This window comes from Anopheles nili, chromosome 3, assembly GCF_943737925.1.
Source record: "Anopheles nili chromosome 3, idAnoNiliSN_F5_01, whole genome shotgun sequence".
NCBI classification, from domain to species: domain Eukaryota; kingdom Metazoa; phylum Arthropoda; class Insecta; order Diptera; family Culicidae; genus Anopheles; species Anopheles nili.
Window position 1 is genome coordinate 24,025,792 of NC_071292.1, and position 26,218 is coordinate 24,052,009.

Genomic DNA, 26,218 nt, shown 5'->3' on the forward strand with positions numbered 1-26,218 from the left:
AGATTTGGGGGAACCTCCTTTCTCAGGAATGTACTACCAGCTTCCATTGCCCCAGCCTCCAATTGAGTGGATTTATCCCATCCAAAGTGAGGTTATTTAATTTCTAAAATTAAATAAAAGAAAAGCATCTAACCCCACCGGATGAAGAACGAATTCTTACTGACCGGAGTCCTTCGGGACCGGTTGCCATGTCTCGGTGGCCAGCGATAAATCAGGCTTCCCCTTAGTTCTGGCCAACAATCGTGTGTCTAATACGACACACAACAACGACACTTCAGCGAGCGGTGGAGCGATTATTTGTGCAACGGCTTTTTATCAATCGTCTTTCTGGCGAGTGCTACGTAATCGCACTCTCGGGTCGCTCTATTAATCGCTGATCCCCCCTCCCCACATCCCGTCCGTCTCACTCACCGAGAGCCGCTAGAAAGGATCATTAATCTGCCTCCAGGCACACCGAATCGAACCCTTCTACCGCGGCCCAGCTCCCTTATTATCTTTGGCGTCTGGGTTTGACTAACTGATAGAGATAGGGGCGAGCGCGATTCGGCTGCTGATGTTTCTATTTCTTTGCATCGATATCCCTCCCCCGTCCCACCAAAAGGGCCCGGTTTTTCTCCTTCAAGCGAGCCAGTTTTTTTTTTTCGAAGTTCGATTTCAACGCAAGGCTCCTCATTGCAGGGCCACCAATCACAAGAACGCGACCAGAGATAAGGTCGGTTTGAATGGAGCGAGCAGTGTTATGGGGGAGCATGAGAAGAAGGCAAAAAAACAACCCCTTTGGGATCCCGTTCGATCAGCACACACACGTACGGGGTCTCACACATCCTCGAGACTTGAGCTGAAAAAGATTAACGGTCCGACATAGGCCATGGGAGCTCGCAAGGAAAGCGAACAAAAAAAAGCGAGCCCTTTCCAAAGGCAAGCCGGTAGAGAAACCGATGGGTGAAACGCGTACACGAGCCGAATGAGCTACGAATTTCAAACCCAACCGCAAGGACCGCGTGGCGTATGCGCAAGGGGTGGACGAGTTCGCGCGATCGTTGCGAAATCCGTGCGCGATCGTATGCGTACGCGTTAGCCCGAATGTGCGTATGTGACAAGTACCATTTATAATTGTCCCATAAATATAAAATGTGATCGGTAAAACAACGGCCAGAATTACGCCATTAGCGGGAGTCCGAGGGGAGTTTCAAATACGCGCCTCCAGTAGGTGGGTGGTTGGGTGGCTGGAACTAATGGTTCCATCGAGAAAGGCGACATTTTTATGCTATATTCCTGTTTCCAGTTGTTCGTTTGCTGGACGCCCCCCTTCACGCCAGCGATCGGGCGGCAGACGATGAATTATTCGCCGTCTATATCTGCATACCAGTTTAATTCCCCCACTAGCGGACTATGCATTTCGGGCTAGCGCGAACGTAAAAGGGTTTTGTGCATGAAAACAACACGCTCTCGCTCGCTTTTTATCACCGGTACAAAGTGCATGCGATGATGGCGCTAGGTTGTTTTCTGCTTTTGCTCGCTCGCGTTATCACAAACATCAAAGCATAATAGAAAGAGCATGATTCACACACCGGGAAAACACGACAGCAGCAAGGACAGGGTCCCTATCAATTACAATGTGTAACTGCTGCTGCCACAAGATAAAACCGTCCTCCAGCTAGCTTTGGCTAATGTTACGCGAGCCAAATAATAAATTTCATCGTTTTATCGAATTTAAAGAACACCACCCCCGTGAAAGGGTGGGTGCGTAGAAAAGCCACCCTCTCTCTCTCTCTTTCTCTCTCTATCTGTCGCTAAAGCACCCTGAGATGTAGACAGTTGTGGTATTGTTTCAGGAACACGATGATGCTGGAATGTGGCTTTCATTGTGCGTGTTCACTCCATTTGACGCGTAAGCTAACTGCACCGATGGAGCACAAAAACGGTTCCTATTGTTTGACAACATAGTTTTCCTCTCCTTCACACCCCCAGCTTCTTTTCCCGCATTTCGTCGACGTTCGAGAAAACGGAAAACTCGCCCCAAGAAGGCCGTTTTCTATCCGCCCCAGGCGCGTCTCGGAAACGTCAGCTCTCGTGGCTTGCTTTGCTTTCTTTCTCTCTCCCGAAAATGTGCTCTTTCTTCTTGCACGGGGGAGGTGGTCCGCCACGGCAAAGTCGGCAAGACGCCCCAACAAGACGCTCTTTCTTCTCGGTTCGTTTGCATAGCATTGTCTGGCCTTTTTCGGTCCGGATCCCAAAGTCTGGGTGCAGTCGACAGCGTCTCACCAGGACACCACGACTGGACACTGCGCTTCACTGACTGTTGCAATTGCTTCTTGGACGAGGGCCGGGGAAACGCGTACTGTTTCTTGTTCCATTGCTCTAGGCTCTTTTGCCGTCGTTTCGCGGTTTGCCTGGACTCTCACTTTTTGACAGCTTTTTCGATTGCCTTACGCGGCGTTCCAGCACAATGCCACATTCACATGGTTTATGCTCGCTCGCCCAACCGCAACATACTTGATTCGTGCAAAAACCGTCATCATCATCAACATCATCATCAGCCCATCAGCGGCAGTGCGTGGTGCAAAGCTGCGGGTATCATTTAACGACGGCTTGTTACCAGCAGCAAAAAGAAACCACCCATCTTCGCACGAGGAGTACTGCATTCGTTTGATATTGCTCGGACAAATTGCAACAACGGCACGGATCTGGCCATCTGCCCACTACAGGCAAGGACAGCACCACCGGAGGTTTCCCTTTCCGCGGGCAGCGTTGTTTACAGCAGGAAAATGTTGGCGCTTGCTCTGCGATGGGTTCGCTTTTCAGCAATTAATTCGCTCTTTTCGTCGCAGTTGCACAGGAAGCGCCGCAATCGACCGACTAATTGAAAGCATAAACCCAAGCGCATAAAACCAAAATATTTATAAAAAGATTTGACATGAAATTCTCCTTTTAAGCACGATTTTTTTTGTCGTGTTTTATTTCCTGCCAAAAACGCTCGCTCGCTCTCACGCTGAGAAGACGTGCGACAAGACGCTCTCGGTCTCTTTCACGCACGGTAGGAAAAAATTCGATCCGCTCCGATCCGACACGGAACGGAGCGGTCCGTTCCGGATTCTTGGTGTGCGTACCATCGGGCTTTGTACAAAGTGCCATTTGTAAATAATCCCCATGTTGTCAAACTCTCAATCCAATATGGCGGCCAGAAAATAGCTACAACAAGGCTCACCTTTGCTCGAGTTTAACCACTTTGTTGCAGAACTATCACACCCCAGACGTGGAAGTAATTCACAGCTTCACTAACCCCTTCGACGGAGGGCAAAGGGCGAGAGAAATGGGGACACGATAGGGAGCTGTATCGCTCATGATGATGACGGCTATGACGACGATGGAGAGATGATGACGATGATGCTGCTGGTCAAAGAGAACGCGAAGGAGGTGGAGTGGGAGGAGGACGCGCTGCTTTGCGCACATAAATATACACACGCACACACGCACGCTCTCTTTCTTTCTCACTCTCTCTCTCTCTCTCTCTCTCTTTCTCTCTCTCATGCTCACTCGCGCGCGCACACACTTACCAGGAGGCTGCTTGTTGGCGATTTTGTTGAAGCAATTCTGAAACACCTCGTACAGATGGAAATGTTCGTCGTCGCTCGTGGCCATTTTGAGATATTTGCGAGAGTTTCCGAAGCGAGCACAATATTCCACAACACCGCGTTACACCGCGGCCGTTGTTACACCGCCACACAACAACAGGAGGAGGCTGCCCGAGAAACACAACACCATACAGCACACACTAGCCGAAACACCCCGCGGTGCCACCCTTTTCCTTGGCGAGAGCAGCAGCCCTGGCAGGGTAAAATAATATCGGAAAGTAAAAACCCTGCGCACCACGACGGCTCCACACACTTCTGCTGCTGCTACTACTACTGCCTGAATCTCTCGCTCGCTCGCTCGCTTGCTCTCTCTCGAACGCACCCCAACAGTAGGCCACACTGCCCTCACAACACCAACGACCGACGGTACGGATCCACTCTCCCTAGGCGCGGAGAAGATGAAAATACGGGGAAAACTCTCTGCCCGCTGGCTGCTGCTGGCCGCGGACGAGCGCGTTCCTCCCCTTGGCCGTGTCACTGGCACGATCGCGGATCGGTCCTTGCGAAGAGATGAGACACACGCACGCACGCACTGCACACCCCCGTCGTTCTCGTCTGCTTCATGCACGGCTTCACGCACGCCCCCGCACGTGCGCACCGATGGGCCAGAAGGAGAATTGCGATTGTTCTTCTCGGAGCGAAGAAACGCGAACCTTTCGCCTCGACGGTCTTTTCACAAAAAATGATGTTTGCGCTCTGTTGGGTTGCTGTTGGCCAGCCCCTTCAGAGCCAACCGTTCGTGGATTTCTACCCAGCTAACAGCGTTTGACAGCTCGTCCACGAAACGTCAGTTAATGTCCCTATGGAATCAGTTAAATGGATACACAGCAAAACGACAAAAATTCAACAAAAACCTTAATGTTTATTAAATACTGTGAGCTATAAGAATAAAATAAACAAAAAAGAATCTAGTAGAATAAAAATTAACATATCACATTATTAGAAAAAATGTAGCCGATTTTTATACACAACACATTGATTTAGAGTGGTATTGTTAAAAATCCGATTTCTTTAATGCAATCATTGATAATTAGCTACCAACAAACTTTTAAGACAAATTCTAGACTGTTTAACATTGAAAATCTAAAAAATTTCAACGTGATAGAGAATCAACGTGATAGATAAATAGCAACTGCCTGATAGGCTATCCTTGAAGCGGTTCGACTACTCTCCGATAGGTGGAGCCACAAACAATATGTATTTGGCGCTATTTTACTCGCACGATGATTTTTAGTCAATTAAACCTCAAACTTAAATGTTCTATATATAAACAGTATGATTTAAATAAGATATAAACATTTGCACAAGAAAGTATTATTGAAACACTTAGGTTTTGAAATAAAAATTACTCATTCTTCATTTCTCGGTGCTTTGCATTAGCATAACTTTTAAAAATACTGTTTAATGACATACCAATCTTTTCATAAGATGCTTGTAGCTCTGATATACACATAAAGCATATGGAATATCGTTTAAATCACATGATTCCTTTTTTAAACAGCCTGAACGCCGATACAGCAAATATCCTATTGTCAATTTGAATAACGAATGACGTTTGACCGCGAAGATGGAAACGCGAAGAGGTGGGCCCAAAAATTCGGCTCGCGTACGTTGGATTTAACGATCATATTAGATATTTTTGAGGTTTTTTTAACTAATTTGTTCTTCTATAAAAACATTAAAAATATATACATATACGAAAGGGAAGAAGAAAATACAGATCACTCTGATAAGTATTGTTCATCCAATTGTTCGACCGGCCGAAGCTGCCTTCGTGTTTGACGTGCAGCCTTCGGGAGATAGTCAAACGAATGCGAGGTTCAGACCGACCAATAAGGGTTAGGGAGGTCGCAGTCGCGAACAAACCCTGGTGCGCTACAGCTGTGGTTAGTATTGATGCACTTCAGATGCACTTCTGATGCACTTGTCGCCTTGTGTGTGCGCGCTCGTGTGTGCGTGTGTGTATACAGCTTTATCGCTTTTCTATACAGTGCTAAATAGAGCCGCCCGCTTCGAGGCGCATCTTAACGAGTGCTCACGTGTTCAGGAACGATCCGAGTGATGCGACGTCATCTTACGCCTCGCCCAACCTAGAACGGTTAGGGGGTGCGTAGCGTCAATTCGGGATGCTTCTAAGATCGAGTAAAACGATCTTCGCGTTGTCGAGTCTCTGTCTCATCTCGCGAGAGAACGATCTTCACATTCTCGATTGCGCCCAGACGCCAAATGTCACCCAAGTGTCGCTGCGTTTCCGCTTCTCGCCAGATTAAACGAAGAGAAGCAGGTTCCTCTTCCATGTTGTAGGCCTCCCGAATGCGTGTACGCGGTGGCCACGCGTGGGTCGCAGGTTGCAGGGAGCAACAACACGAAACGGAGCACAAGTGAGCGCGATTTCGAATGTGAATTCAAAAATATGCCATCTTCCACGTGAATACTTCCACATCTGGTGCTGATGTGTGAGTGACCGTCGCCATGGTCGCCGCGAGGGTTGGCCTTCGGGGTTGCTGCGTTAGCAACCCTCCACGGTGGAGCCGCCTGTCAGCTTGGGTTGGATGGGTAGGGAGGATTGGGTCAAGATACGCAAAACGCGCCGAACCGCGGCAGTGTTGAAGAATGTGCTGATCGGAACAGGTTTTTTTTGTGTGTGTCGTATGCGCGCAGTGAAAGATAAATTGTTAACTACGCCAAATTTATAGCTTCAGTTTTCGTTTTTTGGTCAATTTGGCATGTACGCCAGTACGTGCATAAAACCTCAATTACATTCTACGTACGCTACCGAATGGTGGGGTGAGGTGTTGTGTTCCAAAAAATTCGAACAGCATATGTGTGTACGATCAGATCTCCCATCAGAGGTGGAATGTTTGTAAATGTGGTGGGATTTAAATTTCGTGATCAGTTCATAAACGCCTGCTGGGAATAGTTTTTCAATGGTTTAACAGAGAACGGTTAAACAGTGCCGCGAAATCATAGCAAATGTGCCTGCTCTGATCAACAAGCCGATCAACATCCCCAAATTCACGTTCTAGACGTCATCCGTGACGCAACGCGTGGTTAGGATCGCTCCTGCCATGAGCTAGCCTGCGGATTACCGGTCAAAGATCGGGTTCGCGAACCGGTTTTTGAATCACGTTTCTCGTGGAAGCAGTTTTCGGGGCCGATAGTGGAACGAAAAAACCCCAAAGGAAAGATGTATAATACCCCCGGGACGAATCAAGCTGCCAGAGCGGGTGTTGATTGCTTTTGATCTCTTCTTTCGGGGGTTGTGTTTTCTCTGTGCAAATATTCACCGTTGTGGCAATGGAGGAGTGAAAATTATTCAATACGTGGCCCCACCGAACAGAAATCTCCTACGTTGAGAAGAGACACGCTTCGAAACCTCCACCCTACGTGTGAAGAAAAACTAAATAAACAACTCCACGACAGGTGGATTCCCTTGAACAGGCCCCAATCGGGTGGCCATCACAGTCGTTTAGCTTCCTTATTTAATGTCCGAGCTACGTCGAAGCGGTATTGTTGCGGAAAAACTTCAACCGAAAGTGGCACAAATAAAGTTTGCACATCGTTTGTTTATCTTCCCGTGCGTATATTCACTTGACGCCCTGCACATGTGCAGCAAAAGCTTTACGAAGGAGGCAATCGGTTCTGATGTGGCTAGTAGGTGTTGATTATTTTCAGTTATTTTTTTGAAATTGAAAAAAAAAACTCAATTATCAACCCTTCAGCGTAAAAACCTCACAGACGCTATGTTTACCAAACGGCCGGGGTCCAACCAACATATCAAGCCCTTTGAACACATGTGCCCGTTGGCACGTGAAAATGTTTGGCTACAAAAGACGAAGGGCAAATATTTAAACATCCCTAAACGCGCTGGCTGGGGAAGAATGTGTTCTCAAAGTCCGGAGCCCACGTCGTCCCTCGTTGGGCCCTTTTCAGGCGCGTTCGATGTTCACTTTCTAGCCGGCGTATTCCCCCGACATTGCCATCTCGCCAGATTATCGCGCCTTGCGTTCTAGCATGGCTGGACGTCTTTTCTTCGCCTGCCCACACGTTTGAAAACTCAAACCAGAAAGACGACAACACCATCGCTAACGGGACAACCCGTCGCGTTCGTTTGTTCGCTGGTCTCCCGCGATCGTATCGTGTGAAACAAATATTTCCAGACTTCATAAAAGCTGTCCGTAAAGATAAACCGAAAAACACAGCGCAGTGGAGCGAAAGCGAGACCGAGATAGAAGCAGCGAGCAAACGCATTGAGATAACACTCGGAGGAAAAGCCGGGAAAGCAAAGGCAAAGCCCTACAAACGTTGTTACCCTCGATATCAAACTGATACCCAGGCGAAGGCGATGGCGGTTGGTACATGTTTGTGAGAGGCAAATTAGCAGCTGCGTCGAGGCCACGGTCCACAACCGACGAAGGAGATCCTTGAGCCAACCAAAATGGCTCGAAACACCGCCGTCTGGCGATCGAACTCCATTGGGAATTCAAACGCGTCACGCGCGCAATCTGATGAATCACCGGTACCGCTGGTAAAGGTGTGCACACGATCGTGACCATTCCACGATCACTACCACACATACGCACGCGGGTTCGGTATTGCGATGACGCGCGATCTGGGGGGCTCATTTTCTCGTGGTTTCTAAAGGTTTTGGGGCAACCGGCGATCGTTCTAGTGCTGGCACAGAATGCACACACACACACACATGCGCCCAACCAACGCCCCAAGTACACACACCGATCGTACGCACCTAAAAGCCACATTCCCGTGCGAGAGAACCACGCGGTGGAGCAACAATTTGAAACGCATTCATAAGCGGGAAAACTGTCACCGGAAAGTCCCCCGAGTCGATGCATCGAACCGTGACGTCAAACCCAAGCGGAGTCAATAGCGGAGTCAATTGATCGCGCGTCGTCGATTAATTTCCGGTCGACTTTTCTGCGGCGCTGGAACCCATGCTCGCTGCAATTGACTGCGTTTTGGTGCACTATTTTTTTTCTTCTTCTTCTTTTGGGTGGGTGCATCGAGGGTGATTTGTTTAGTTCGGGTCGCGTTTATACAAAGCGTAAGAGGCTAATAACTCGTCCACGCGTCACCGCAGTTTGTCTGCGCCGGCATCGGGTGTATCGAGTGTTTGTTTATAATATGCTTTTGGGCCACCCCGAGGAATGCCAGGGCCCACCCTTACAGCTCCGGGGTGTGGTTCGGTTGACATTAACCAGAACCAGATCTTGAGCGATCGCAACGAAGGAAACTTGAATTTTCTCCACCCATGCCGGACCGTTTCAGACACATGCAGCTGGATGCTGAAGGGCTGGTTGTAAAGCTGCACATCCGTGTAAACCAAGCGAAGCGAAGATCGTCGGTGACGTCCTCGACACTCCGAGGCCATAAGCTGTGTGTCATAAGCTGACGAAGCACTTGCGAGTGGTGAAGCGAACGGTGCACCTACGTGTACCCATGGGTGATTGTATTTCAAGTGTAGCGTAGCCGGAAACCGCATCGAAACCGGCACCAAATGCCCTAACCCACCTTTCCCGGATGGGGTGTACCTGTCTCGGTTTCCGCCGGTGTCATCACAATGTGTGTGGTTGGCGGATGACTTTCTCGTTTGGGCCTTTTTCGTCGCTGACCACTCGACCGAGCGGGCTGCAATGGGTGCCTGTTAATGTGAAAACTATGCAAAAACTGCATCGTCCACCCTTGTCGTGCATCGCATAAGGGCGTAATGGCGTGGGTTTGCAAATGGACGGTCACTGTACAGGTAGAATCGAGCCTATTATGTGGGGCAAATTGGTAGAAATTCCACACACGTTTTGGTGAAATTTCATCGAATGCCTCATGGATAACGCGCGTCGTGGACTTGCGCTTATCTCGCTAACGCCGGATGGGGAAATTTATCAGCTGAGGATCCAATGCTTTGCCCTTCCCTTACCTTGTACTTGAAAGTGGTCAAGCCAGTGACGAATCCACAGGTTGGGAAGAAAAAGCCAAGTAGGCCATCACACTTTTTGCGCAAAACGATCCAAGTAGGCAAGCAGACGCGTCAACCATCGGGGGGGATTGTTATTTATTTGGTTGCCTTTTTAAACACGCTTACCTTTATGTGGCGGTTTATGGCGATTGGAAAAGGAAACGGACCATGTCTTGCCTTGTGCGATTAATATGTTTGAGATTTGCTTACCAAATTGTTACCGTCTGTTCGCAGTCCGGCGTTCGACGATAGCTCTTTCGCAAGTGTTTGATAAAGGCATATTTGTCTTCGCGAGTGCGTGTGCACGTGTTGCAAAACTGATAAGGATGTGATATCTCTTTCCGGTAGATAGTGTTATGAATGTTACCCAAACCGTTTCTCGGAATGAACATTTTGTAACCACCTGTAGATTGTTTTATCGATTACTGTCAATTACTACAACATTCTATGTTATATTTATATGAAAAGGAATTAATTTGGTTTGTATTTTTCGTGATTTGATTGGGTTCTTGAGTCTGCACCAGAACGACACAGCATGCTTCGTTAACTATGCTTTTCTTGATAAAGTTGTCTAAAAGCATTTCAAAGCAGCATTGGCACAGTTATGGAAAGAATTGTAGAGCATGCGATAAGGTTTCTGATAAGAAAATGCTGCAACTCTAATCCATTCGGATGCTATTTTTCTCAGCAGACATTATTTATTAGGTAGACACGCGAAAAGGGGTAAGTGTTTTCATTAACACAGAGATAACTGGTGGCGATGGGAATGGGTTTATGTTTTGTAAATAATTTTGTTTTAAATCAGAGAGGAGTACGATCAGATGTATGTTTTATAGTTGATAAATACAAGTAAACCACTATCAGCCTTATAGTGGTTGATCGATTGTAATAATGTAAAAGTTATTTATAAACAAGTAAATTTCCCCTCATAATGAACTGTATGCAGTGACGCTTCTGTTACTGTAATTCTCCTCAAGTCATTCGAATGACATCGTTTCGATTCGTGTCCGTATGGTAAGCTAAGCCGTATGCAGGGATGGCAATGCTTCGCCACATAACGAACGTTCAGGAATTCAATTTTATTCATGGAATGCAAACTGCATGGAATCCAAGTAAAACTAATTTAAGCTATAGTGTAACGAACCTGCGTCTTGGTTAGCGACACCACGGATGGTTTGGCTCAATTTAAGCATTAATCACAATGGATACATGGGCTTGTATGTCCTAACTGTGGTGCATGTTTCGCAGCATAATCAGTCGAACGTGTAGGAACTTTTAAACACTGGCACACCGGATTCGGTGGAAACGCGAACAAATGGGTGATTCACTTGGTTGAAACGGAACTGCCTCTCTGGTGGCAGTTGGTCAGACGGACAGGCGATCGCTTACGAAGATTCATTCATCTATTAAGCGCACGAGGTGCCGCCTGGCCAAATGCGCCACGAACAGAGCATAGTTAATGTTAGTTGAACTTTAACCCTCGCCCGGCGGTGGCATCCCAAGAAATAGTACAAACGGCGTTCCAAGAAAACACCCTATGCTGTTGCTATGGCTGGGGTGCTGCAATTTTATTTTATTAGTGTGCCGCGGGAATAGAAGTAGGTTAGACTAGAAGTGCCTTCATCCGTTCATTCGCGAAGGACGGCTTTTGCGGAATTATTTAAAGAAATTTTCCAATTACGGAAAAAATTATCCTGCAATGTGCGGGAAATCAACACGTTGATAAAATAAACACACATGGGCTGCAAAATAGTTGCGCCACATGTGGGAAAACATGCAAACGAACACCATTGCGAGACGGTTGCTTGCTCCTGGCCAAAGCGGACATAGTCACCCAACGTGCGGTGTTAATTTGCAACCGGCACACACTGACCGGCTAGTGATGTCATCATTATCACGCCGTCGATGGCGTGGCCAAAAAGCGTGTTCTTAAGGACCGTACCGGAGTGCGGGTTGGGTTTTGGAAGAGCCGCGAAGGATTACTGGTTCGTTGGAGTTCGACAAAGGAATGATGTTTGCGGCTTGAACAGTCAGCAGAAGATGGCAGAAGATGGCATGAGATCACGCCATCACCGCAAGGGGTGTTCCCCTAATATACAGCCGGGGTGCTCCAATGGCTGTGTGCTGTTAAATCAGTAAAAATTACTTCAATTCGAACACAGGCGCGATGATGCAAATTGAAAGGGATGCATCTACCGTGGATCGCTCGATCAGATTGTACCAGATCCTTGATATGTTTTTGAAGTTTTATCATTTTTTCATTTGCTGTTTCCATGGTTACGGTAGGAAAAAATACACGAAGCATACTTCACCAGCATAGACCACCCCATAGGTAATCGTTCATCCAAAAATAAAGTACATTAAACTGTTCATCTTTTCCTGCTGTGGTTATTATTGCTCCACAGTTGGGAGACATATTTAGTTTTCTGTGGTTTTCAAGCCATAAAGTAGACAGGAACCTACTCTCGAACCCGGCGGGAAACTCCGCCATTAATCAAACCCACTCTTAACTGGGATAAATGGATTAACGTAGCGTGTGATGAAATTAGTGCGTTTGGGTGTTCATCGTGCAACAGTTGAGTTTTTTTTTATGGGGACGGTTTTTCTTTCGGCAAGAGGGTGCAAAGGGCTGGCCAAACACTGGGACACATCGTTCGCGCCTGCCACTCATGATGAATGCTCATGCTACCAGGCCAACCAGGCCGCGCGTGAAATGGAGAAGCCTCAACATAAATGTTGTGGCAGTTTTTCCTCCCACTTTTCTAATTACTACAAACGGTCGAACGACGAGTCGCACAGCAGCGTGCACGGGAAGCCCATTTGAGTCGCGGCGAATGTTGGTATTTTTTTTTCGCTTGGTATCTATGTTTCGCTACTTAAATATGCCGACCGTATGTTGCGCTTGCCTGGCGCTATAGCGTCGAAAACGGGCGACACGGCGGATAAACGAAAAATCGATAAATCCGTCACGAGCCCCGCTAGTCACAAGGGTCAGAAGTTAAGAAGGTCAACTGATTGTGGCCCGATGCGGTAGCATGTTTCGTTTGCGTACACAATCACTACTCAAGCCGGTCGACTGGAATGCAGAAATGCACTAATGGAAGCATGTACCGGTGCCGGCTGCAGGGACAAGCAATCGGTTCAATATACTTCGGTTGAATGGCATGGCAATGTAAAGGAAATTCGGTTCATGATAAACGACAGTTATTTATCGATTGTTGTGTTATAAAATATATGATTCGGAATAAATGTATGCCAACAATTACAAACGGCGTAATATGCAAATTTATTTCATTGTTTTGATCTCCACCATCAAGCACGCACTTCATACTTGAAGGTTTTAATTCACACGCACAGTACATGGAGCTTGGCGGCCTTGGGCTTGCCTTATTTCCGTGCCAAGCGCACAAAACCTTCAGCAAAGTTTCGCGAAAGTAAACCGCCCATAACCCGATTGCTGGAAAGTAACGCAAGAACACGGTGAAGGCAAGCTTGTAAACCGATCTACCGACATAAATCGCATCTTCGTGTTGGACATGCAAATACAAACGCATTCGCGTGCAGCTTCTCACACGGATGGCGCCGCGTAGATTTCGGGGTCACCAACTGAAGCCCTTTTTGCCAATGGCAAACGAATGACTGGCGGCTTATTTGACGACGGCATGATACAAAATGTGGTGGATTATAAGCGCGAATTTGGAACCCTGGCTATTTCGAAAACCAGTAGTAAACCACCGGTTGGTGGGGGATGTCCAAGATGGTACTGTGGCATTTCCACGCGTAAATAACCCTCTGATACACGACGCGACAGAAACCAGTGCTAATTGTCTCATTTATTTTTATTACCGTGATGATAAGCTGGCTCGGGGGCAGAAATCTTTTGTTTAGTAATAAGTGACAACTAAGGTATTTCACGTGTGAAGCATAGCTATTGCGTAAATCATCACGGTGGGGAAAAGATCAGTCGTAAAAATTCAACACTGCACAACTAAAAGAATACTCCACCATGTAAGTGGAAAGTTCGAAAAGCCAGCCACTGTTCTGCGCTGGTTGGAAATCGAAACGTAATCCTTGCCTTATCACTAACGCCTAGGCTTCGTTTAATTACTCCAGTGAAAGGGCACTCCCAATTGCCGTGTGTTTCTATTGGCATGTTCTGTAGGTGCGATGATTTGCGGCTCGTGCATAAATTGTCCCCTAAGGAAAGGAGCTACTTTCTTCATTTGATTAGATCGTTTGGTCCGTCATGTCTCTCTGCACGATGCAGGTGTGGTACATGGGCAATAATTTGTTGCAACAATTAGAATCTTCTGCTGCACGTTTAACGTATTAACACGTTAGTTCGTACCGTTGGAGAACCTTCAGGGTGCGGGAGATTGCATTTTAGCATACCTAATTTAATGGACGAGAAGGCTTTCGAATAGATTTCATCATGCTAGGATTGTAATGGCACTGCGACACGGAAGTATTATTATACCACGCATTAAATTGAGACATTGCAGCTTATTGTTTCGATCCGTTTGTTTGTTGTATCCTATTCGCTTTAATTGTGGTTTACAGGAACTTATTTCTTCGTTTGTGATTTCAGCTATAAATACAGTACATCAGTGATCGAAAAAACAACGAGAGTTCGAACAGTTCAAACCACATCGTAACGAGTGCGTGTTGAACATGATATGAGAATGTGAATAACAAATTCGATGCATAAGAAATGTGTCTCGAAAATTGCTTTCTCCGAAGAGTGTCGAAACTATGTAATGTATGTGCCGGCTAGAAATAGTGTGTGAGATAAAAACACCGATAGTGCCGAAAATACAGTGGCCGAGAGAGATATAGTGAACTAACGAATATTCCAGCATCACCAAGATGGGAGTATCAGCAGCTGTGATATCATTCACAACGTGTATCGTTTTCTTAACGTTGTTCCAACATCTGACGACAGTTAGCGGTAAGTTGAGAGCGATTCCTTGTGACACATTCATCGTTTAATTATAAGAATAATTTTAAAGGTGTTAATTATTGCCTTTGGTTACTGCGAAAATTTGTTTGCAATTATCGGATTATAGTTTAACATCCATAATAAGATATATTAGTAAAGTTCCATACCATGGTCGGCAAAATTCGTACCAACGCAGCACGGTGCGTGTTCACGCCACGAACCAAAGTATCGCTCGGTTGGCTTTATGGATAAACCACAAAAACCATCCGTCTGAAGAGGGCGCAGAATGTTCTTAAATTTCACGCAGCATAGCGTTCATTAATCTCTTGTTACCGACAAGCAATGCGGCACTAGTTGCCCTAATTACTTCACCTGAAGTACCGCCATAAACAAGCGCCCAGCCAACCGGTCGGGGCCAACTAGGGCGCCAGGCCAACCATTGACGGCGATGCATCCATACGATGCATCTGGCGTCTGTGGTTGAGTTTCATGGGTCTAGCGAGAAGCTCAAGAAATGTTTCGCCACGGTATAACGTTACCCTGTGCCCTCGGAATCATGCGTCCAGTGTGGCCAGATCTGAGGCCAAAGAACCAAATAAATCTGAGTTCGAAATCGCCGCAAACGCACATGTTCTGCCATGCCTCGAGTGCGAAGAGAATGCCAAATAAGTTGGAGAGATTTAATGAGTTGCAACGCGGTGTTACGACGAACGAGTGGTACAAAAGACATATGCGCTAGAAAACGTGGGTGATATCCCGCCAGAGGCCGCCCGATGCCGGACGAAGCGGAAACAGAACGGATTGATAAAAAAAGAACGATAAAATTCCATTGCCCCTGTCGAGCGTACGCAAGGAAATGCCTCCGAGTAGATAGAATGTTTACAAACAATGCGCACTTATCGGTGGAAAACAGATTCTCTCTTTCGTTGCATTTCAGTTGCGTTTGCTTTCTTTCGGGACGGTTGGGTCGTTCGTAGTTCAGTTGCGTTGAAATCACCTTTAATGCTCTTCTTTCCATGCACCGTTGCAGCTCTTTCCGAGGATCATATCGTTCAAGAACAGGACGGTAACGATGCTCCGGAAATCGATTTTGGTGAGGAGAAAATCGTGCTACCGAAAGGTGCCAGTTGGAATTTCACCTGCAAGTCACATGAACCGATCAAGTGGGAGTATTATGCCGCATCGTACCATTGGGTAAGTAAGCACCGATCGATCAAACACAGGCCCGACGTATTGATGCATTGTTTTATGCTCGTAGGAACCACCGAATGTTGCCTCTGAGGAATACCCGACATATGATCCTGAGAAACCGTTTGGAAGTATACTAATGCTCACCGACGCCTCGGCCGCCATGGTCGGTCGGTATTATTGCGTCGATCAGCAAGCGTTCCATAACCGAGGTGAAGAAGAACTGGACGAAATGGTGCCAGAGTTTTTGGCCTCAACAATCTACGTGTTCGTGAATGATACCGATCATCCCCTGGTACCGATTGACTCACCCGTCTCTAGGGTGATCCAGTATGAAACGTTTGTCATTCCATGTAAACCTACCCACCCGGGTATCGATGTGGAATTGTACAAGGACGTTGAAGGGGTAAGCGACTAATGCAGCCGACCTGGCACCACAATCTGCGGAACGCCCTTTCCGTAGTCGCCTTTATGTCTCTGTCTTCTGAGCAGTGCTACTCTTGGGAGTCCCTCTTTCTATCAAAATCTTCTCCTGCCTTCTTCTAGCCTAAGAACTTTAATACCTCGTACGATCCGGCCAATGGTTTTACGATGATTTATCAACGGTTAGATACCGGTTATGTAACATTCGTGTGCAGAGTCTTCAATTCCACTGCCGACGTCAACCAGACGATGACTTTTTCCATCTATCGTACGTTGAGTTGTTTTTCGTTTTGTCATTACTCTGCCCTTCCCCACGATGAACTAAAACGGTGTATTCTTGCGAATTTGCCGATTTGCATTTTTGTTGTGTAAATTTATAATATGAGTCCCTTCGGGAAAGCCTCCAATTACTTTCGTTGAATATTACTCCCTGAAAAAAAACCCCAACTAATGAGCTAATAAGCTGTACATACTTCGTAAAGAACATCGTTTGTGGCATACGGATGTGATTTTAGAAAAAAAAAAAACATCAATATGTTACCTTTTGCTAATTTATGCCCTCGATGCCGTTTTGGTGAAACGATCAAAATGGGCTGGCTTAAAAAATACTTGTATAAAGAAATATCTGTATCTATAAAAAAACTCATCCTCCTCCTTCCAGCGAAACAGTGTAAAAAATCTCCCGTGGTTAGCAAAAATACTTGGTTCATCTAAACTATTCCACCCTAATTCTACGTATCCTACAACATTGGCCCGATCGACGTTCTACTATACTTTTCTTAAGCTTCCATAGACCGTTGTGTGTTTGTCTGTGCTTTTTTAGCAACATATTTCTCTACAAGAGGTTTGAACTTTATATCACTCTTTATCACTCCAGGATTTGATTGATGATTATAAGTACAGTAGTACGCAAGGATATGAACTACAGTTTAACAGACTGGAAGACGGTGGTTCCTACTACTGCATGGCGAAAAACAGTCCCTACCAACCGATACACTTCGAAATCGCGATCATAGAGAATTGTGAGTTTCCTTGCATCAGACGACGTCCAACCGTCGCTAGTATTAGGGGTGGTTCTCTTTCACGGGAGCACCCACCAGAGATGGAACCCGACGCAATCGATATTGGTGATGGTGCTAATTACGATGACGTACCAATTAAGGACGACAAAATCGACAAATCACTAAAAAGTACACGTGTGCCAGCTATGCCCTCCGACTTGGTTGCTCTTTCGTTTTCGGACTTTTGGAAGATTTATAAATTCATTAAAAAACGATCTGCTGCTGATCGATACGAAAACAGTACCGAAAACGTAAAAACAACAGTCAGCCTCTTTGACGTGGACTTTGAAAACAGTAGTATTACGGATGGCAATAGTACGGCACTAAATCATTCTTCCTCAAGCGACAGCACTGTTGAGGATACAACTAGATACACTAGTACTGCCACGGTTGTCGGAACCTCTTTCGGTTACCATGACCAACCGACTACACCAGGCCCTTTAAATGTCTATCCTCGTAGCAAAAATGCTTCACATCCTCCATTGTTGCCTTCACACAGTTCTACATCTACAAAGTTTCCACGTAATTACTCTCTACATTTTCTTCTTGCTGTTCTGTCTCGTTATGTGATTGACGTCAAAGTTTATTGCCTTCCGTTAACTTTTCTTCAAACAACCACTTATTCCTTTAATTTCTTGTTATTTTCACTGTCAACTAGTCATCATTTTCCTATTGCACCAGTCCGTACTCTAATTGCATGATTATTTCTTGTATGCATAAACGAACTTGTTTCAATGAATACATTGCTCTTCCATAACAATGTATCTAAAGCAACGGCTAGTTATGCATATTCACACATCACGAAAATGTACAACCATTCAATGGTTAAAAATGCATGGTAATTTCAATTTCTGTCGCTATAGACGCTGCACAGGACGTCCTGTTTTACTAAAGAATTTCTTCCAGTGTCATGGTGGTTGGAAACGGTACTATTTGCTAGTATTCTGCGTAGGGAAATCAGCGCAACTTGCGATGAATAATGGAAAAAAAATTAAAAACATATTTTATTTATTTTTATTCTTATCTCATCATATCGACATACACACAAAATAACGTGTTCCACCGTCAATGCCCAATAACGTGCTTCTTCTACTACTCGCGCGATGTTCAGACGATTCAGATGAAGGTATGAGGTTTCTAAAATTGTGCCAATGGTTGAACCAACGCTTACTAGACTATTCATCACATTAGATGCTAACGATACCAAACGACGGGTGTTAGTACATACTAGTACTAGAATTATCTTGTGGTTGTCTATGGTTATGGTGGTGCGCAGCCCAGACTTCCTCACACTGGTTTGATTAATCCTCACTTTCTCAACATCTTGACACGATTCTACTACGGCTATCACGGGTATCTAAATGTTTATCAAACATTCACGAACCAATCATTAATCTCAACAAATTTCCCAACCCAAAGATACATTTACTTCGCTTTGTGAAATTCTAAAAGCTTTGACACCGAAATTAAAATACTAATTCACCACCACAATGTTTCCGGAAATTACGGGTAATCAGAAGCTGTGTAGAAGTATCATAACTCTTGTGAAGTTATTGCTCCTTCTCTCCCACTGTGTTCATCAATATCAACTCCAATAGAAAATCGATAGACAGTCGTAAACATTTCATTGCATCGTTAATACCGGAATATTATCCTGCGGAGTTCGGATAATTGCAGAATAATTTCATCTAGCTACGTTAGATGCTATTACCGACTGTCGGAACTGCGACTGTAATAACCGCTATGACATACACTAGCCGAATAGCCGTAATTGCTTTGGAGCATTTGCAAAGTGATCATAAAAGTCCGTTGGCGATGGAAAACATTGAAACCGGTTTGCTTGTATGATTCTGCCGAATCATTAATGTGCATGCTTTCGTATTGTGTTCTTTTATGACACGTGGTTTAGTTATATTTGCACGATAATATTTAAGCTTAGCTATAATGCTGCATGGCCCTGCATAAATGTCCACTGTAATTTACTTATTTCACCGTCATGTAACAAAACGTTTCAATTCAATAGTTGCTTCCGCAATCGATGGCACTATTTACCATCAAGTTGCACACCGAGATTCCATAATTAGTCCCCATTATTTAATACAGTGTGTGGATTGAAATAACACGTGTCCGTTCGTGAAGTTACAGTCTATTGTATTGCAACTTATATTTATTGCAATTTTGTGTTTAGCCGTAACAGAGTACCTGCAGAAACCAACGATCATCAGCGATACGGGCGATCTTATCCCAATTGGTAAACCCATAAGATTAGTTTGCGCAATAACCATTCGGGCTGGAGTACACCTCGATATGACGTGGCTCACTCCGCCAAAACTAATGCCAGCCGAACATGTGAGTATGATCAAATGGAAATGTGCGCTCAAGATCAATTCATAGTCTTGACATGGAATTCAAATTCATTACGACCCCACAGAATTCAAGAATTAAGATCGGTAGGATGAAGTCTAAACCAATCGAAGGGAGCGAACATTTCGAGCTTGTAACACTGGAGTTGACTATCGACCAGGCAAGCACTAGCGATGGTGGCTTGTATCGATGCGAAGCGACGGATCACATTGGCCACAAAAACGGAAAACACTACACGCTGTATGTAAGAGAATCCGCGGGTGACTATGTAAAGTTGTGGGAAGAGAACAACCTTACGGAGATCAGCATTCGTCGCAAAGGCAATAAAAAAATGAGACCAATCGATATTGTCCTCGAGTACCGCTCGTATCCTGTGACTATCTCGTGCTACTGGATGAAGGATGATGATATTGAGTTGAAGAATGATACCGGAAAGTACGAATTCTCGCAAACCAAGACGCACGTTAAGCTGCGAATTAACGATCCTAGAGTGGAGGATACGGGCAACTACACGGTGGTTATCTTAGCTGGAAATGGCGAAGGCAAATACCAAATGGGAGTTTACGTGCATGGTAAGAGACCTGAGCGGCAAAATTGATGTAGCAGATAATATCTTTCAATCGGGTGTGCTTATTTGCAGGCATATCAATGGTACACATCGAGAGCAAGCTAGTGAAACCGAATGAAGAGGTATCGTTTACATGCCGTGGTGTTGGCTTTCCACGTCCGGATCTCTCTTTCGCATTTATGCCCTGTCAGCAACAGCCGTGGAAAAACTGTTCGCGAACAATAGTGGAGCCAAAATCTACCGACTGGGATGTAAGTATAAGCTTTAGTTTCAATGTATTCCCTGCTTTTACGACACTGCCCTGATCGCGCATGAGGTTTTTTGTGCTCATTTTAACAAGGCAATTGTTTTATTTAATGCGTTTGAATGTAGCTCAAAAAATCAATCTAAAAATTGTTTGTCACTTAAAACACTAATTAAGCAGCGTAATTAATATCTATAAAAAAAATCGAAAAATTAACATGTCTGTAAACTGATCGTAATCCATGCTAAAGGTAAGTGCGGTAAGATTCGTGAAATGATTGTATTTTTTTTCCATAATGATCGTCGATTCTGTCGACACATTATTGACGTCGTTGCCGTTGGAACTAGATGAAAATTGTTTTAATTGATTATTCTTGTAATGGTATTATTTGTTACATGTTGATAGTGCTAAAAAAATACGCTTGTTTTGTGCTTTGTGTGCTAACACTCCTCATTTCCACTCGTTTCTCTAGTCCTCGAGTTCGGAAACCATTTTGGAGCCGACAGCAAGAAGGGTAAGATTTTTTTTTGCCAAGCTTCGAATATTTGTACTGAAATGCTAGATTTACATGCGTAAATTAAATAACAAGCGAAGGAGCTAAGAAATCCGAACGATAGTTTTTAACGATAGTCGTTTATTCTTTGCAGTCGCCGAGCGGGAAAGTAGAGTCCATGATAGTCAAATCGCGGGTATTCACAACTGTATCCACGGAGCCAGGTATTGTGTACTGCATGGCGAGCAACGAAGTGGCCAATGAAATTGCACAAGCAGATTTGCTGATAACTGACCTCACGGAGTCCGTTACATTGGAAAAGGTGCAACCGAAGGAAGCCATCACGGTCGGTGATAACGTTACGATTGTCTGTTTGGCACTTGTGTACAATTACACTAAAGAGATCGTGTTCATGCGGAACAACAGGATACTGACCCAATCGGACGGTGTGAGCGAGGTTCAGTACTCGAAAACGCCTGGTCTGTACGCCTGGGAGGCTGTTTTGAATATCGATCATATCACCCAAGAACACGATGGTCCTGTGTACTGTCAGGTGAAGAGCATTCTCAATACGACCGAATCCTTAGCATATATGTTAAATGTACTGGAACCGCAAGCCCCGCAACTGCTATCTGGAAAATCTAATCAAAGCCTCTCAGTTAACTTGCACGACCCACTTAGACTGGAGTGCGACATAGTCGGGACCCCAGATCCGTACATCGTTTGGCTAAAGGATGATGTTCCAGTGCAAGTGGATGAATCGAGCACTCGCGTGCAGTTAACCAAAACGGCACTGCTATTCGAATATCTCAAAAAGGAGGATCTGGGCATGTTTGAGTGTCGCGCGGAAAATAAAATGGGTTCGATTGAAAAGTATTGGAAAATAGACGTTCGAAGTAAGTTTGTTTTTAAACATTTAGCTTTTTGCTCTGTGCTCAATATTCATGCTGTCGTTTTAGCGGCGGTTGTCAGTAAGTCGCTTATCTACGGTATCATATGCCTGATGGCGATTCTCATCGTCGCGATCATACTAGTGACCTTGTTCTACTGCAAGAAAAAGAAAGAAGTCAAAGCCATGAAGGATGCCGGCATCATAAACTTCGAGGAAGGCAACCTGGGTATCTACAATCCCGAGCTAGCTCTTGACGAACAAGCTGACTTGTTGCCTTACAACTCAGAGTACGAGTTTCCGAAGGATCAGCTCAAGCTGGGCAAACAGCTTGGAACCGGTGCGTTCGGTGTGGTCATGAAAGCTACGGCTACGCGCATCATGGTAACCGAAGACGAATCGATTGTGGCCGTGAAAATGGTCAAGAAACAATCGGATAATGAAGTCATGCGGGCGTTGATTTCGGAGCTAAAAATTATGGTCCACTTGGGGCAGCACTTAAATGTGGTGAACCTACTCGGAGCGGTTACGAAAAACATTGCCAAACGTATGTGAATGGGGTGTGAAATGGGTCGCGGGTTCAATTTCTAATACGATTGTTTTCAATCGCAGGCGAACTAATGGTCATTGTTGAGTACTGCAGATTTGGTAACATCCAGAACTTCCTCCAAAAGCATCGGTCATACTTTATCGATCAAATAAATCAGGAAACGGGTGAGATAGATTCTTCTATCGACAAAAACCAGCTACGCTGGTCGAAGTGCGGCTATCAATACAATAGGTAAGTGATGCAATTCCACATATGCACGTTGCAGTTGCACGAATAATCTGAAGTAGTTCAACTAACCCTATTCTGCTGTAATGATATCTAACCTAGAGTATGTTGTTCAATATGTTAAATTTTAAACTTCTTACAAATGCTAACAACAGAGGGAAAATTACAACTTGAGCATATAACAGTAATTTTAATATCATAACCCTTGACATTGGTTTATAACATATAATTACGATAGGATAATATAATGCAATTAAAATACATAAATGATCTAACAAACGGTTTGTTGTTTACATAAAAGCTAACAATTTGCTCAAGACTCGTATTTAACTCACTCTGAAATGCACTCAAGGAAGCAGGCATTAGACAAAAACCCCACAGTATCGTTTACTACTTACTAATTTACAAAATGTCCTGTTATCTGACATATCGTTTGACTTATCCGTATTCGTTCTATATTCTACTCTTCCTAATTCACACTTTCTTATGCCATCCTGCGTGTTTGCTGTTCATGCATCATGCATCATGCTCGCATCTCTGCAACCGTGTTGTTCTAACATCTCATCCGTGCGCAAAATCATCGCGTCTATTTGTGTTGTGGCATCTCTTTTTCTCTTGCGTATGCTGGTGTTTGGTGATTGGTGTGATCGTTTGGCTCGTTGGTGTATTGTGGCTAACATTGTGGTAACGTAGTCAGGGCTTGAAATATGTAAATCTCTCGTTTTCCACCAACAACGTGAATCATCATCCTCTCCAACATCCGACTGCTTTCTACCACAATAATCACATCGACAGCGGATCGACGCAAGCGTACGTTGACCCGAAGAAACACCTCAACTCTAAAGGATACGTACGCCACTCTGGAATGCAGAACATGGCCATGGTGGACAGTTGCAACACGGAGGTTACAGCCATGACATCCGTCGATGGTAAGCTAGACATTTGTCGTGCGTTTTCCAGCTATGTGCTTTAATCAAATGCATTCTGCTTCGCTTTTCCACTGTGTACGCTTTCAGGGGAAGATTTAAATACGGTCAACTCGAACGAACCGCTTTGGCGCTCGAACTACGGAATGGATTACAAAGGTCCTGCTCGATCGGTCAACACAACGGATCTCGTTTGCTGGGCCTCACAGATTGCTTGCGGCATGGAGTATTTGGCTTCGCGCAAGGTGCTGCATGGCGATCTGGCCGCTCGCAACATTCTGCTGTGCGATGATAACGTGGTGAAGATTTGCGATTTCGGCCTGGCTCGCTCGATGTACAAGAGCGATAATTACAAGAAAAAGGGTGAAGCACCGCTTCCGTTCAAGTGGCTTGCACTGGAGTGCATAAGCGACAACGTATTCAGCACTTACTCGGATGTGTGGGCCTATGGTATCGTGTTGTGGGAGGTGTTCTCCCTCGGGATGGTGCCCTACCCGGGCATGGATGCGAACCAGGAGCTGTATAACAAGCTACGCGACGGTTATCGCATGGACAAGCCACAATACTCGAATCAGGATATTTATGATATTATGTTGAACTGTTGGAACGTGAAGCCGGACTCGAGACCCTCGTTTAAGGATCTGAAGAGCAGATTCAACGCAATGCTCCCAGACGAAATGCGAGATGTAAGTAAGCGAGAGAGAAGGAGTCGTTCATGAGTTTGTTTAATGTGAGTCCTTTCGCTTCGATTTCAGCATTATTTGGAACTAAACGAGCCATACTTGCAAATGAACACCGAAAAACTAGAACGAGGTGAAACCGATTACCTGGCCAATCTAGGACCTCCTGAAGAGCTCGCACCAGCTGCACCTAATTACGTGAATGGAATTATTCTTCCTCTTCCCCCGAGTAAGCATCGAAAAGCAAACTAAACTATGAGCAGCACCAAACGTGATTGTATTTTTGTTTTTTTAATTTTAGTTTCAGAAATTGTAAACGACAAAGACTACCTTAAAATGTCTAGAGCGAAGTCTGAGTCAGCGGAGAGTCACTTTGATTTTACCTCATTCAACAGCGATCGTCATTCTCCAACGATTCGCAACAACCTCGATACTAGTCCACCGAATGGCAGCAAACGGCACAAGAAGCAAGGGCTGCCTGAAGAAATTCCAATGCTTGAGGGAAGCCTACTGTCGTCTACTGCAAACGGGTTCAATTCCGATTCCGAAACGGAACCCGTCAGCCCCATGCCGAGGGAACGGAAAAGCAAGCATAACTCCGAGCCAGAATACATGAACGTGAAGAACCACACGTTTAACTCCCGACCTGGTAAAGAGGAGCAGGCCGCGCAGGAAGCCATCAGTAATCCTGGATACATTGCGTTAAATATGGTCGATGAAAAACGCTGCTAGTGTTGTTCGACCAACGTGTAAAATAATGCGTTGGTTACGTGATAAACCTGGCGATAGAGTACGTATTTTAACACTGAAGCCACTGCACAAGTTCTTCGGTTTACGGTTCCATGTATGCCTGTAATCGATTCGTCGATCGATGTATGGCCTACTACGATGTGGTTCGGTTCTGAATCGACAGGTTTATGACACTATGGTTAACGAAATATGCTTGATGTGATAGTTTTTGGGTATCCTACCAACATGTTTCGGAACTAGAAAAGCCTGCAGGTAGCAGAAAAGACGTTTCATAGCTCTTGAGATAGATTTTTTTTAAATAACGTAAGGGATTTCGACACACATGATCTCGCCAATTGTCAATCATCAAGAGCGCCAGAACCGCGTGCAGAAAGCAAGCGGTTTTAGAAATGTGTTATAAGAGTGCTCTTAGATCGACGGAGATCAACAACGAGACCATATGCCAAATAGAAGAAAATTCTCAAATTTCATCAAAATCAACCCATTAATCGTGCAATGCACAGTTGTATTTCTGTTAGATGTCAGAAAAACGAGTCTCGGTTGGCATTTCGTTCAAAAAAAGCATCATCGTTTGAACGACAACTTCGTATAGGTTGCGACGCTTATTTTATAGAACAACCAATGTATATTAAACGAACATCTAAATTAAGAGTTATGTTTTACTCGAGTGCTAGGAACGTATGTGGGACGCAGCGATGCATTTCGAATTCAGACGAATATAAGGTATCCTTACGATCTTAAACGACGAAAAGTGCCAATTGTAGCAAGCGGGAAATGACGCACATAAATGATGTTTTGTTTGATTCAAACATTACATTTCCTCCTATTTAAGTCGTTCCATCCCAGAAGGTTTTGTTTCCATTCAAACTACACAGAGTTTACCATTACCGTTTGGTATGCTGTAGCCTTAACCTACACCAACCTGCTGAGGATTAGGAATCCTTTTGCTAAGCCTTCCATGCAACCTTCATTTATACTTAAGAAGCCTTTTATGCAAAGAGTAGGTTTCATCGGGACTGGAATCTTCTACCAGATGCAAAATTGAATATTATTTTTGTATGATCTTTACAGCTGTGTGTACCGTATAAGTAAGTGTAAATAATTTATATCAGCCATATAGTGATCATGTTTTAATAGATCTGTTCGACAAGCAACAGTTCATTTATCGGCTTCCATGTAATAGTTATTGATGAGTTGCGGTAAATAAAGCAGACCATGAAGATAAAATATAAAGAAACGATCTATATTTATACCCAATAAAAGAAACGTACAACTGAAAATACTTCCTTTGGGTCATTGCTCATGTTTGCTG

General features: G+C 44.8%; 2 protein-coding genes across 2 annotated transcripts in view; one reads left to right on the forward strand and one right to left on the reverse strand.

Moving 5' to 3' along the window:
* The window catches only part of LOC128727203 (protein daughterless), a 50,971-nt gene extending 47,329 nt beyond the window's left edge, over positions 1-3,642 (reverse strand). Inside the window, exon 1 of the mRNA XM_053821083.1 lies at positions 3,558-3,642. Coding sequence (XP_053677058.1) covers positions 3,558-3,642 — 85 coding nt within the window. The remainder of the gene's footprint in view (positions 1-3,557) is intronic.
* Positions 3,643-14,472: 10,830 nt separating this feature from the next.
* On the forward strand, positions 14,473-26,151 carry LOC128723925 (vascular endothelial growth factor receptor 1). The gene is made up of 15 exons (XM_053817690.1): positions 14,473-14,554; positions 15,576-15,739; positions 15,804-16,139; positions 17,034-17,346; positions 19,406-19,566; positions 19,649-20,153; positions 20,222-20,400; positions 20,866-20,907; positions 21,041-21,782; positions 21,846-22,322; positions 22,388-22,556; positions 23,244-23,479; positions 23,567-24,162; positions 24,232-24,385; positions 24,458-26,151. Exons 1-15 carry the CDS (start codon positions 14,473-14,475, stop codon positions 24,886-24,888), a joined length of 4,587 nt encoding a protein of 1,528 aa, XP_053673665.1. The 3' UTR covers positions 24,889-26,151.
* The last annotated feature ends 67 nt before the right edge of the window (positions 26,152-26,218 follow it).